Genomic DNA, 13194 nt, shown 5'->3' with positions numbered 1-13194 from the left:
CTGCTGCGACCACGCCTTACCTTCACGACTAATAACGTGGACATTTAGTACGTGCATTGTTAAATACACTGTACACAACTCGAGAGGAAAACTGTGGATGTGAGGATCTCTGAACGAGCACCAGGAGGACTGATGGACATCCTCCTCTGTAGCTAGCAGGCTACGAGCTCTGGAACACTGAGGAAGATGAGAGGACCTGAGGTGAGTTTGACCCTCTGAAGCTAGCAGGCTACGAGCTCTGGAACACTGAGGAAGGATGAGAGGACCTGAGATGAGTTCATCCTCCTCTGAAGCTAGCAGGCTACGAGCTCTGGAACACTGAGGAAGGATGAGAGGACCTGAGATGAGTTTGACCCTCTGAAGCTAGCAGGCTACGAGCTCTGGAACACTGAGGAAGGATGAGAGGACCTGAGATGAGTTCATCCTCCTCTGAAGCTAGCAGGCTACGAGCTCTGGAACACTGAGGGAGGATGAGAGGACCTGAGATGAGTTTGACCCTCTGAAGCTAGCAGGCTACGAGCTCTGGAACACTGAGGAAGATGAGAGGACCTGAGGTGAGTTTGACCCTCTGAAGCTAGCAGGCTACGAGCTCTGGAACACTGAGGAAGGATGAGAGGACCTGAGATGAGTTCATCCTCCTCTGAAGCTAGCAGGCTACGAGCTCTGGAACACTGAGGAAGATGAGAGGACCTGAGATGAGTTTGACCCTCTGAAGCTAGCAGGCTACGAGCTCTGGAACACTGAGGAAGATGAGAGGACCTGAGGTGAGTTTGACCCTCTGAAGCTAGCAGGCTACGAGCTCTGGAACACTGAGGAAGGATGAGAGGACCTGAGATGAGTTCATCCTCCTCTGAAGCTAGCAGGCTACGAGCTCTGGAACACTGAGGAAGATGAGAGGACCTGAGATGAGTTCATCCTCCTCTGTAGCTAGCAGGCTACGAGCTCTGGAACACTGAGGAAGGATGAGAGGACCTGAGATGAGTTCATCCTCCTCTGAAGCTAGCAGGCTACGAGCTCTGGAACACTGAGGAAGATGAGAGGACCTGAGATGAGTTTGACCCTCTGAAGCTAGCAGGCTACGAGCTCTGGAACACTGAGGAAGATGAGAGGACCTGAGATGAGTTCATCCTCCTCTGAAGCTAGCAGGCTACGAGCTCTGGAACACTGAGGAAGGATGAGAGGACCTGAGGTGAGTTCATCCTCCTCTGAAGCTAGCAGGCTACGAGCTCTGGAACACTGAGGAAGATGAGAGGACCTGAGGTGAGTTTGACCCTCTGGACCTGACCCCGCAGACAGCTGCTGAGAATAGAGACGTAAGGAACCTTCCACCAGGCGAGAGGAGGAAGAACGAGACGTGAAGTGATCGGCCAGATGAAGCTCGTGAGAGAGGAAGTGACCTCATCACCTCTGAACACATCAACAATGTGTGTGTGTGTGTGTGTGTGTGTGTGAGTGAGTGTGTGTGTGAGCGTGTGTGTGAGTGTGTGTGTGTGTGAGCGTGTGTGTGTGTGTGTGAGTGAGTGTGTGAGCGAGTGTGTGTGTGTGTGTGTGAGCGAGTGTGTGTGTGTGAGTGTGTGTGTGTGTGAGTGAGTGTGTGTGTGAGCGAGTGTGTGTGTGTGTGAGCGAGTGTGTGTGTGTGTGTGTGAGCGAGTGTGTGTGTGTGTGTGAGTGTGTGTGTGAGTGAGTGTGTGTGTGAGCGTGTGTGTGAGCGTGTGTGTGAGTGTGTGTGTGTGTGTGAGCGTGTGTGTGAGTGAGTGTGTGTGTGAGCGAGTGTGTGTGTGTGTGTGTGAGCGTGTGTGTGTGAGCGTGTGAGCGTGTGTGTGAGTGTGTGTGTGAGCGAGTGTGTGTGTGTGAGTGTGTGTGTGAGTGAGTGTGTGTGTGTGAGTGAGTGTGTGTGTGTGAGCGTGTGTGTGAGCGAGTGTGTGTGTGTGTGTGTGAGTGAGTGAGTGAGTGTGTGTGTGTGAGTGTGTGTGTGTGTGAGTGTGTGTGTGTGAGCGTGTGTGTGAGTGTGTGTGTGTGTGTGTGAGCGTGTGTGTGAGCGAGTGTGTGTGTGTGTGTGTGTGAGTGAGTGAGTGAGTGTGTGTGTGAGTGTGTGTGTGTGAGTGTGTGTGTGTGTGAGTGTGTGTGTGTGAGTGTGTGTGTGTGTGTGTGTGAGTGTGTGTGTGTGAGTGTGAGTGTGTGAGTGTGTGTGTGTGTGTGTGTGTGAGTGTGTGTGTGTGTGTGTGTGAGAGTGAGTGAGTGAGTGTGTGTGTGAATGTGTGTGTGAGTGTGTGTGTGTGTGTGAGTGTGTGTGAGTGTGTGTGTGTGTGTGTGTGTGAGAGAGTGTGTGAGTGTGTGTGTGTGTGTAATTGTGTGCAGCAGGTGGTGTTTCCAGTCTGTTGTCTTTGGAGACATGTTTTGTTGATTTTTCTAAATATAAACTGAAGAAAAAAAGTGAAACTAAATATTTTCATGTCGACTGTTGAAGCTGATGTTTTACTGTGAAGCCGAGTATCTTGGTTTGGACTCGTGTTCAATCATTTGTTGTATTAATTGATTCATCCACAGAGAAGAACAGCTGATGGTCTTTGTTCAGTTTACTGATGCTTTAAACATTTAAAGATCGTAATCAATCTGCAGAGTGATAACGGGGAAGTGCATTGATTACAGCTCTGTCTTATCAATTAACAAGAATTAATGTTGATAAAATGATCCTTTTCTGCTTTCACTAAACCTCTGTCCTCTTCATCACGACTGTTTACGTGAAGCTGGGAGCAGTTAATACTTTAAGTATGACGTCGTGAAGTAAAAAGTAAAATCAACAAATAAGAATAAAACAGAAAAGCGACGACATCACATGAAAGCCAGTCTGTGTTTTAAGAAGTGATTCAAAGAAATGGAGCCTCGTCTCCTCATTCATCTCACTCGGGAGGAAAAGAAAACTTCCACTTAGCAACGAAACTCTCCCAAATCCTGAGTCTCCTCTCCGCAGACGGATTACCCACAAGCCACCCCTCCCCCGCCTCCTCTGCTTCTGGGACTTCCTGGTCAGAAAGTCATTTGTCAGCATTAAGGAGGATCATGTCGGGAGCCATCGTAAGGTACCGAGGTTAGGACGCAGCAGTTGAGTCAACAGCAGTGTCGGGGTATCGCTTTCAGTCCGGCTGCTGGCCTCACCTCAGGGTAAACACACTCCAGAGATCCAAGACCACCACTCAGGTATCAGACTGACCCCAGACCCTCACTCAGGGAACCCTCCTTTCTGTCAGACACTCAGCTGCTTAAGTCTCCTCTCTGACAATCGTCATATCTGGTGTCCTCGTCTGAGTGGAGCTTCACTGCAGGTCAGTCTGTGACCTGCTGGACCCGGATCGCCCCCAGAAACCAGCAGCAGGTCTGGTTCAGTTTGATCCTGGTCCAGGTGTCATCCATCGGTCGGATTAAAACACGCCGACAAGGACGACGTTCTGCAGCAATAATAACGCCGTGCGTTGAGGAATAAAACATGTTCTTTGTCACTGAACAACAGACGAACAAACAAGATGACAAACGTCTGAAGCTTCCCACATTCACTCATATTACATATCATCCTTCAGCGTATTGAAGTATTAAAGTCGAGCGCGTCGCATTCAAATGAAGCTGAATAAACTCCACATTCCTTTGAATGACTTCTATCTGGATGGTTGTGTTTTAAGAGGCTTCAGCTTTGAGGGACGAGGAGAGAAATCGATGAGCTGTGACACAAACATAAGATATTAACGTGAGCAGAGGCAGCACATCACAACACAAACTGCCACAGAGTACTTTTAAAGTATTTGTTAACTTATAATAATAATAATAATAATAATAATAATAATAATGCTTATTGTCCCTGCATTGACAAAACAAGCTTCCCTCTGCTCCTACTTTTCACAATAAAAGCCCGAGCCATGAAACCGGCATCGCTGTTTACCAGCTAGAACCAGAGAATGTAGATAAGACACAACTCAACTCAATTATGAAACAATATGTATCAATTACAAGTTAAAACAATGTCTTATTTATTATGGACGAGGTCCATTAGCTGCTCATATACCATCAACACAAATTATCATCACATTTATCTTTTTTTGCATCAAAGCTATAACTTGCATGAATGTGACACGAGTTGTCATCCGTCTCTACTGGACTCTACTCTGTCCAATAAAAGGCAGAAAATGTCCCAGAAATCATTTCTAAAACTCACAATCTGACTTCAGACCAGCGCGCCGCGTTGTCACCGCGGCTGCTTTCTGTTCCTGGGCAGTGAGTCGGAAGCTTGTTCAGTTTGAGTCTCTGAATTCCCAGCTGGCTCTGAAGTATCCACTCTGTGAAGCCTCACCAGCGGAACCGGTCAGAGGTCGGGTCACGTCCAGTCAGGAGGTCAGGACGGTGGAGGTTCTGTTCGTGAGCGTCTGTCAGGAAGTCAACACAATAACACTTCACCTGCTCGTTAATCTACGGACAATATGTGAGATCTATAAAAGCTCAACACACAAACATGGCCACTGTTCTAACAGTCAGCTGATTCATTAGTTGTTGACGTTTCTTCACTGGTTAAATATTTCACGTTACTTCAGAGTACTGACTGCTCATAAAGGCTTCTGTGTGAGCGCCACAGAGTTCTCTGCTCTGCACGTTTGGTGGAACCGGTTCTGTGTGAGCACCACAGAGTTCTCTGCTCTGCACATGTTTGGTGGAACCGGTTCTGTGTGAGCACCACAGAGTTCTCTGCTCTGCACATGTTTGGTGGAACCGGTTCTGTGTGAGCACCACAGAGTTCTCTGCTCTGCACATGTTTGGTGGAACCGGTTCTGTGTGAGCACCACAGAGTTCTCTGCTCTGCACATGTTTGGTGGAACCGGTTCTGTGTGAGCGCCACAGAGTTCTCTGCTCTGCACATGTTTGGTGGAACCGGTTCTGTGTGAGCACCACAGAGTTCTCTGCTCTGCACATGTTTGGTGGAACCGGTTCTGTGTGAGCGCCACAGAGTTCTCTGCTCTGCACATGTTTGGTGGAACCGGTTCTGTGTGAGCGCCACAGAGTTCTCTGCTCTGGTCTGCCGTTGAACTTGGCGTCCTCTCCACTGTTTCACTAAACTATCACGTTTCCAAAACAGCGCTGACCGATGAAGTATTCAATGATTCTTGGGTTTCAGGTCTTCGCCGGCCTGAATCCTGCGGATCGTACCACGGCCCCCCCCCCCCCCCCCCGTCAGTAGGGAGCGGGGCCCCCGGGAGCCATTTACAACCCGACCCCCCTGAGCTCTGCCTAGTGTTAAAAGAGAGCTTCTTTTAAGAATGGAGCAGCCGAATGTACCGCACTCCGGAGCTTTAAATGAGCTTTTTCATCGGGGGGGGGGGGGGGGTTCTCCTCTTACAGCCCAAAAGCACTCAGAGAGAACGAGGCCGGACGCCTGCTGACAGGTCGGCCATCTTGGAGGACTTTGCTGGTGCTGTGTGGCGTTCAGGGGACAGTCACCAATCCTAACTCTGTTGGTATTGTAGGAAATGTGAGTGTAGAACTGTGTGTTTAGAAGTTGTAATAAGTGTTTAATGATTCATAATTAAGAATTCATAATTATAAATAAATATATATATATATATATATATATATATATATATATACTGATGGTTACAACACCGCCAACAGCTCCTATAATGCCTCATTACCATAACTACCGTCACAACACGTCACATAGAATTAAGCCACGTCCCGTTGCTTTAGACGCGGTGCACGTTTACAAGCTTTCTGCATTTTAAAAATGATTTTTAACTCTGAACAAACAAAGGAAATCTGAACATGTGTATATATTTTATAAAGTGTGACTTGGTGCATAGATGGTGAAATAGATAATGTGTTTTTAAACAGGTGAAATGTGTAACACCTGCCCACAGGCTCTGAAGACTAGAGGGCAGTATTTCACCTGCAGTACAGACACATGGAAGATGTTTCACTTTCAACAGCAGGAATATGCTAAATTACACCAAGCTTCTTCTCTAAATTAATCCTTAAAACATTTTTAGTGCATTAGCGCTGCATGCACATGCTTTAGCCTGTCTTATTTTAATGAAACGTTTTAAATGACAGGTTATTATAATAGATAACATAATAATTGATTTTACAACCCTGTCCATCCAAATGATGGGCAGTGAGGAAGTGAATCTGAACCACTGCTCTTTACAGTACGTGCTGCTATTTCAATCAGGAGACTTGTTTCATAAGTTAACAATGATTTATTATACAAGCGTCAAATATGAAAAGTGCAAAGTCTTTGGCGATTGGACTCCATGATGAAGTACTGTCACCGAGGGTCGGGGTACTGAGGTCCAACAGGCCTAACCCCCCTGGAGTCCAGACACTGGTGGTGGACGGAGTCGCTGCACTGATGATGCATCAGGAGCCTGACAGTGATGCTGACTGGAGGCCACTGCGGTGGAGGAGGGTCACATCTGCTTAACGCTGAAATGACACCTGACAGCAGCAGAGAGGAGAACACTATCTAACGTTTGACAGCAACGAGCTGATTGGCTTCAGCTTTCAATGCTTTGAATGTCAGATAAATATGACAACCCTGCTGTTTTCATTTTCATTTAAAATCAAAAATGAGATATTATTATTTACATATATATACATACATACAATTATATATGTATATATAAGTAAATATATGTATGTGGATCAGATCCCGCTAGCAACACCTCACATCTCCGAACTCGTCGGAGCAGATGTTTAAATCGGCTGAATCTTGACAAACCGACCACAGATTTGGTGCTTAAACAACTAACTTCTCGCCTCAAAACATCCTAAAATTACTTTCTGTGATTGAACAACAGCAGTATTTCGAAAGCTTCAACTTCCAGTTGTGTGATTTCTCCTCCGCCATTGTTTCCTGTTGCTGGTGCAAAATGCATTCTGGGATATTTGGCTGTCCCAAGTACAGACAAGTCACCTCCGATGCATCCCCGCTAAAATGGGCAGAGCGAGCCACATCCGGGCATTAGGGCCGTGCTTGGCTGGATGTGGACTTTGAATTGGAACAGTTCTTGGGCTGAGACTGATGACGGTTCACAAGTACAGAGAAGTACGCATGTTGAGAACGGCACCATCACTCGTTGGAATCCTCTTCATGGGTTGTTGCCTCTCCTGTCCACCTGTTGTGATCGTTTTAATGTCGGCACACAGACAACATGCTGTCTCATCACTTCCACTTCCCTGGCAACCATCGGAGGACATGACACAAAACGGCTTACATGGAACATCCTTCATGTTCAACGGTGATGATAAATGGGAAAAGTCCTTCAGCCAGATGGAGTCAAAGACTTTGCTCCTGCGTAAGTAACTAATATTTAATGAAAACAATCTGAAGTCACCAGAGGTCTTAGGTCGTGTTCAAACTTACAAATTCAACTTCATTCTCTGCTCAGGTAGATATTACTCGACTATATCTTCACATGTTATATGATATATTAGCTCTGAATATAGCACAGCAAACCTTTACACGCCAGACAGCCACCAGCTTTTAGACTGCATGTCTGCTGTATGTTCCACTGAGGGCTCATGGGATTTTGTTTGATCTGCTTGTGATTACAGATGCCGTTGAAAGAATCGTGTCTCACGTGCCGCCACAGATGATGAGTGTGAAACAGCAATGAGGTTCAACCTGGCAGCAGACAGGGGAAGCTCCAGGAGGCGTGCCGCAGTCAGCATCCCTACTGAACATGCCTGAACATGTATGTGTCATACATGTGATACATGCGATGTTTTAAAATCCTGTTGTTGGGGGGGGGGGGGGGGCCCACAGGAAGTAACCTGTAACTTAAGGTCTACCCCCCCCCCCCCCCCATTGTTAGCAGAACATCATCAGCGTATGAATCATAATGCTGCATGTGTCCGTGAGTCTCACTGATGAAGATGAATGATGATGAAGGTGGGAGACGTCCCTTTAACCGACGGACCATTCGAGGAACTACAAATACACCGACTAACAGAACTGCACAACTTGAAGTACTACCTTTGAAAAAACGACAAAGTTCTGTTCAACTTGTACTCTGATACAAGCTGCGGATCGCTGGAGACGTACAATCATTTAAAGATACATCAAATACAGTACATGCACACACTTGAGCTCAATATATAAAAATGTACTACAAGTACACACTGCAGACAGGCGCTGCTCCCTCTCTGCCGTTTTGACTCCTTCAGCACCAATTATCAGCCACAGCTGCTGCCAAGGAACAGTATTCTAGAAACTTCTTAAAGTACAACACAAGTACCTGTTAACATCAACCTTCAGTAAACACAAGAAACTATCACGAACGCCACACAGTCAACTCCAACAAAGTCGAGAAAAAACACGAAATTGAGGGAATTTCAGAGGTGGAAAGTAACTACGTTACTGCAAGTACAATTTTGAGGTATTTGTACTTTATGTGAGTATACGTCACTTCACTTAGAATTTTCTACTACTTTATACTTCTAAGTATTTCTGATTCTTCTCCAAAGTCAAATAGAGATAATGTACTTATACTGCACACAGTACTTTTACTTACTAGCAGTATTTATACACTGTGGTGTCACTACTTATACTCTTTCACCACTGCATTTACAGTGTGGAAATACCTGCTTGTTTTGTATACATATTGGTACATATTGTACTTTTTACTGTACTACACCTCAGAGGTACATATTGTACTTTTTACTGTACTACACCTCAGAGGTACATATTGTACTTTTTACTGTACTACACCTCAGAGGTACATATTGTACTTTTTACTGTACTACACCTCAGAGGTACATATTGTACTTTTTACTGTACTACATCTCAGAGGTACATGTTGTACTTTTTACAGATTCAGATTAATGACGGGAAATATAATCAATAAATAAATGATGATGTCATATTTTAGATTAATATACTATTATATTCATCCCCACTTTTCCAGAGAGTAAGTTTACAAGCTACGTAATTAGCTTGAGTACAAGACCTGAGTACTTCAGTGACATTAAAAACACAAGAGCCAGCAAATAGACGGAGCCCCCGACATTTAACTAGCAGTAAACCAACTCAAACCAGCGACTACACAGACCCGGAGAGGTTCATTACACTCACGTCGGAGGAAGAGGCCGTTGTGTTGGTTCTCCGGTCTTTCACGGAGGGTTATTGGTCCGAAACACAACATGACGTCCCGCTGAACTTGCTGCTTTGTTGGTGACTTCACGGTGAACACACCCGAGCGTTCAATGCCTCAATGGAGGCGAGCTTCACCTGCTTTCTCTCTGTCAGCACACCTGGACCGGAGGCCTGCAGTACCCCTGTTTCACCGCTGTCATTGGTCAACATGTACCTACCGTTACAACCCAGAGAGGCGCTGTTTCACTCATTTAAAATAACACCAAATGTTTTATATATTTTAAATAATTTGTTTTACAAAAAAGTGAGGGAATAAGTACTGACATGTTTTAGAGAAGTAGAAGTAGCAATAAAATACATTTTTTAAATAAAAATAATAACAGTAAAAGTCATGTATTTGACTTCAGTAAAAGTAGAGACGTATATTGGAAGCAAAATCTACTTAATTTATCCCCAAAATGATTGTAATATTATTAGTGATGCAATAACATGTAAGAAGTGTTTTAATGTTGTCACGGTGGAGCTGTTTATATTTAATTTAATATATATGTATATGTATTCATTTTGAATGTGTATATGTACGTATATACATATACACAACATGTTGAAAACTAGCAAATAATGAAATATATATATCTATCCATCCATCCATCTATCCAACCGGCCGTCCGTCCGTCTGTCTGTGAGTCGAGAGCTTCCTGAGAGGATCAGATCTGTTATGTCTTTCACAGATGGACAGACACCTGTCGTACTGAGACAATGACCCCGTGTCAGCAGGTCAGCAGGTCAGCAGGTCACATGACTCCACAAACACATCGGCCTGCTTCTGAAAAGTAAAGACGCATAGATCGTATCAATCTGCACCATTTTTATAAACACAATGCAAGAGGACAACGTTAACGGCAATGAATATTTCTGTTACCTGTTCATTTGAGGAGACAAATTCAATACAATATGAGAATTAATATAACTAAGCATAATTCATTTAATGAAGCAAAGATATACAGTATTAAAAAAGAGCACCGCTAAAACATTTTCTTGAATTTAATGATAAACCAAGGAAATAAAACATGTGTATTTGTTTTTTCACATATAAAGACAAATACATACCCAAACTGTATGTATTATAACTACATATATATACATATATATGTAGTTATATACAGTTTATTATTGTAGAGTGAATATATTTATTAATTTGATCTGAAAATTGTGTCATTGGGCTCTTGAAATTATATTTTTATAACATTTAATAAGAAGCGCTGTGATGCATAAAGTTTTTACAACTTTACCGGATTGTGAATATTTTCTATCAGACTGTTTCTTCAGAGATATATTATGAAGGCAATCCACCAAAAACACCAAATACTCTGTAACGTGTGAGGATTCCTGTTTATTTATTGTAACTGAATGTCTTTGAGCTTCAGACGTCAGGCTGTCTGAACAGTTTTCACTATTTTCAGACATTCTACACATTTAACAATATTTATTGAAAAAATAAGAGAGTTTATTAGAGATCAGAGATAAATCTGCAACGAAGGTGTCGCCAAGGTAAGTCGATACGAACCTGAGGACTCTACGACACAGAGACTCTAACAAAGAGGAAGAGAACAGCTGCCTGCGTGATGACGTCCTGAAGTCAAACCAACACAATAAATCGTGGACTTGAGGACCTCGTAGAGACCAGGAGCTGCACTGTCAGCAGTCCAAACGTTGGTGGAGCATCTGGAAACGTCATCCACTTCCACCTCTGACCCCCCCCCCCTCATGGCTGCAGGCTGGGACTCTGCAGGGTGGAGGACAGCAACCTGAAGGGAAGTGTCCGGGGTGGGAACTCCCACGGGGGGACAAAGGATCCTGCCGTGTTACCGAACGGGACGCCCTCGACCTGGAAGTCTTGTTGACGACATCAGACTCAATGTGGTAGACCAATCTCTCCTCAGCCGCCCTGGGAACCCAAAACACTGCAAAGTCTGAGGGAAAGTCTGTCTGCTGGAAGCGCCAGAGAAAAGCTCAGAGTTTATGCTTTAGTAAGTAAATTCCCTCATAATGTTACTTAAATACAGTACTTGAATAAATGTGAAATAAAAAGACAAATCAGTTCAAACTTCATGAGTTTTTATTGTGTTGAGGATCAGCAGAGAGGACTTTATGAAATACCAATAACACGATACACAACCTTTCGTCTCTGGTCACAGAAGCTGAATGTTTCATGATCACATTTTGTTGATTCATTTTCTACAAATATGAATCAATAATTCATCTTTTATTGACCCCTAAAAACACACCAGACAGAGATCTCTTGATTCTTCTGGTCATTCAAATATGATGAAAACTAAAAAGTGGTTCATGACTTTATCCAAACAATTGTGCCAGTAATCATAAGTTATTATATTTACAATAATCAGACATGAAATATTTTCATTTGGCACCCAGATATTTAAGGAATGTTTAAATGCTTCTTATTCCTGAGTGCATTGTTTCTGATGATGCAACCGTGTTGAAGGCAGGTTATGCAGTTATTAGAATGAATGAGACGACATCAGATAATATCAATCAGTGGCTTCATGTCTGTGTGTTGGAGTAGAAAAACATTTACAGACAAATAAAAAAAACCCATTGATCAGAATGTGAAGAATCAACAATGTTTACACCATAAATCACCAACAATATAGATTTGTTGCATTAAATGAAAGAGTCTCTGCAGAACATCAAGTGTTTGTTCTACTCAGTGTGATTGACAGGAGAGATGATCAGAGGAGCAGAGTTTTTACCACCAGCATTAAGACATGGACTAAAGTATGGGTGGAGTTTCTCAGTAAAGCTGCAGCCAGTAAAGGAGTAGATAAGAGCTGCAGCATCAACGTCATAGAAGGAGACCAGACCCTCCTCATAGTCCACAAACACCCCCACCTTCTGAGGCCGAGACTTCAGAGAGAGACGGACTGAAGGGCCAGCAAGAGCTTTGTACTCATTCTCATTCCTCAAACATATCGTCCAGGAACCTTCCTGAGGAGTCGGTGTGATGCTTCCCTTCCTGTTGATCGACTCTCTGGCCACTCCTAAATCCCACTTAGACTTCCCTTCAACCTGAACCTCGTAGTAAAATCTTCCTGAAGAGAAACTCTGCTTTGCTAATACACTAGTACAAGAATCAAATCTCTTTGGATTGTTTGGTAGATTCTTCTTCACATCACCATGTTTAACTTGTTTTCCATCATCAGACAGGATGAGATAAGGATGTGCTGTATCAGGATCAAGTGTCACATCCACTGCAGACTGCTGGACCCTCTTCAGCTCGACCTCAAGCAGCTTCTTCATCTGTTTACTGAGCGTCTCCTCCAGCTGATTCACAGCTCTCCTCACAGTCCCCTCATGTGAAGGTGGACTGACTCGGACTCCTGTCCAGTTCTTGGTGGGTCGAGCAGTGTTCAGGGTCCTGAAGCTCTGGAGGAGGTGGAGGGGGTCTTCAGCGCGTGAGAGCTGCTCCACCTCAGTGCTTCTCTTCTTCAGCGCAGAGATTTCCTGTTCCAGCTGTTTGATGAAGCCTTCAGCCTGTTTCTCTGTCTTTCTCTGCTTCTCTTTGATGGTGTAGATGAGCTCGGCCTGGCTTCTCTCAACAGACTCCTTCAGAGCGGTGAAGACCTGAACACCATCTGCTATCTCTCTGTCTGCATCTTCCTCACTGAGCTCCACTGAGTGTTTCATCTCATACATCATTATTTCTCTCTCTTGGAGCATCTGCTGGATTTCAGTCTTCGTCCTCTCCAGCTCGGCCTTCGTTCCCTCGTATTCTTCCTTCGGTAGAACAACAACATGTGTTTTGTGGTTTAAAATGATCCAGAGCATGAAAACACACATCAGACCCAACAGGTAGAGCATCCAGGGCTTCCGTTTGGTTCCAGTGCAGACGTCACAGGGAACTTCTCCTGGTTTGGCAGCTTGTTGCTCTGAGCTGCTGCTGCTGGCTTTCTGTTGAGCTGACTGTCTGAACTGAGCAGCCATCTCAGAGATGAAAGTATTGACCTGCAGCTCAGGTCTGGTGTTAAAAACCTCTTTACAGT

At 44.3% G+C, this 13194-nt stretch overlaps 1 protein-coding gene across 1 annotated transcript; it reads right to left on the bottom strand.

The window, feature by feature from the left end:
- Window positions 1–11854: 11854 nt before the first annotated feature.
- On the bottom strand, window positions 11855–12950 carry LOC306778245 (E3 ubiquitin-protein ligase TRIM21-like; the record flags this gene model as incomplete). Its single annotated transcript, XM_079269687.1, has 1 exon — window positions 11855–12950. The coding sequence occupies exon 1, from the start codon at window positions 12869–12871 to the stop codon at window positions 11855–11857; it is 1017 nt and encodes a 338-aa protein (XP_079125813.1). The 5' UTR covers window positions 12872–12950.
- Window positions 12951–13194: the final 244 nt, after the last annotated feature.

This window comes from Melanostigma gelatinosum, assembly GCF_949748355.1.
Source record: "Melanostigma gelatinosum genome assembly, chromosome: 1".
Taxonomy (NCBI): Eukaryota; Metazoa; Chordata; class Actinopteri; order Perciformes; family Zoarcidae; genus Melanostigma; species Melanostigma gelatinosum.
The sequence above is the reverse complement of the archived record's forward strand: the minus strand, read 5'-3'. Positions and strand labels throughout refer to the sequence as shown.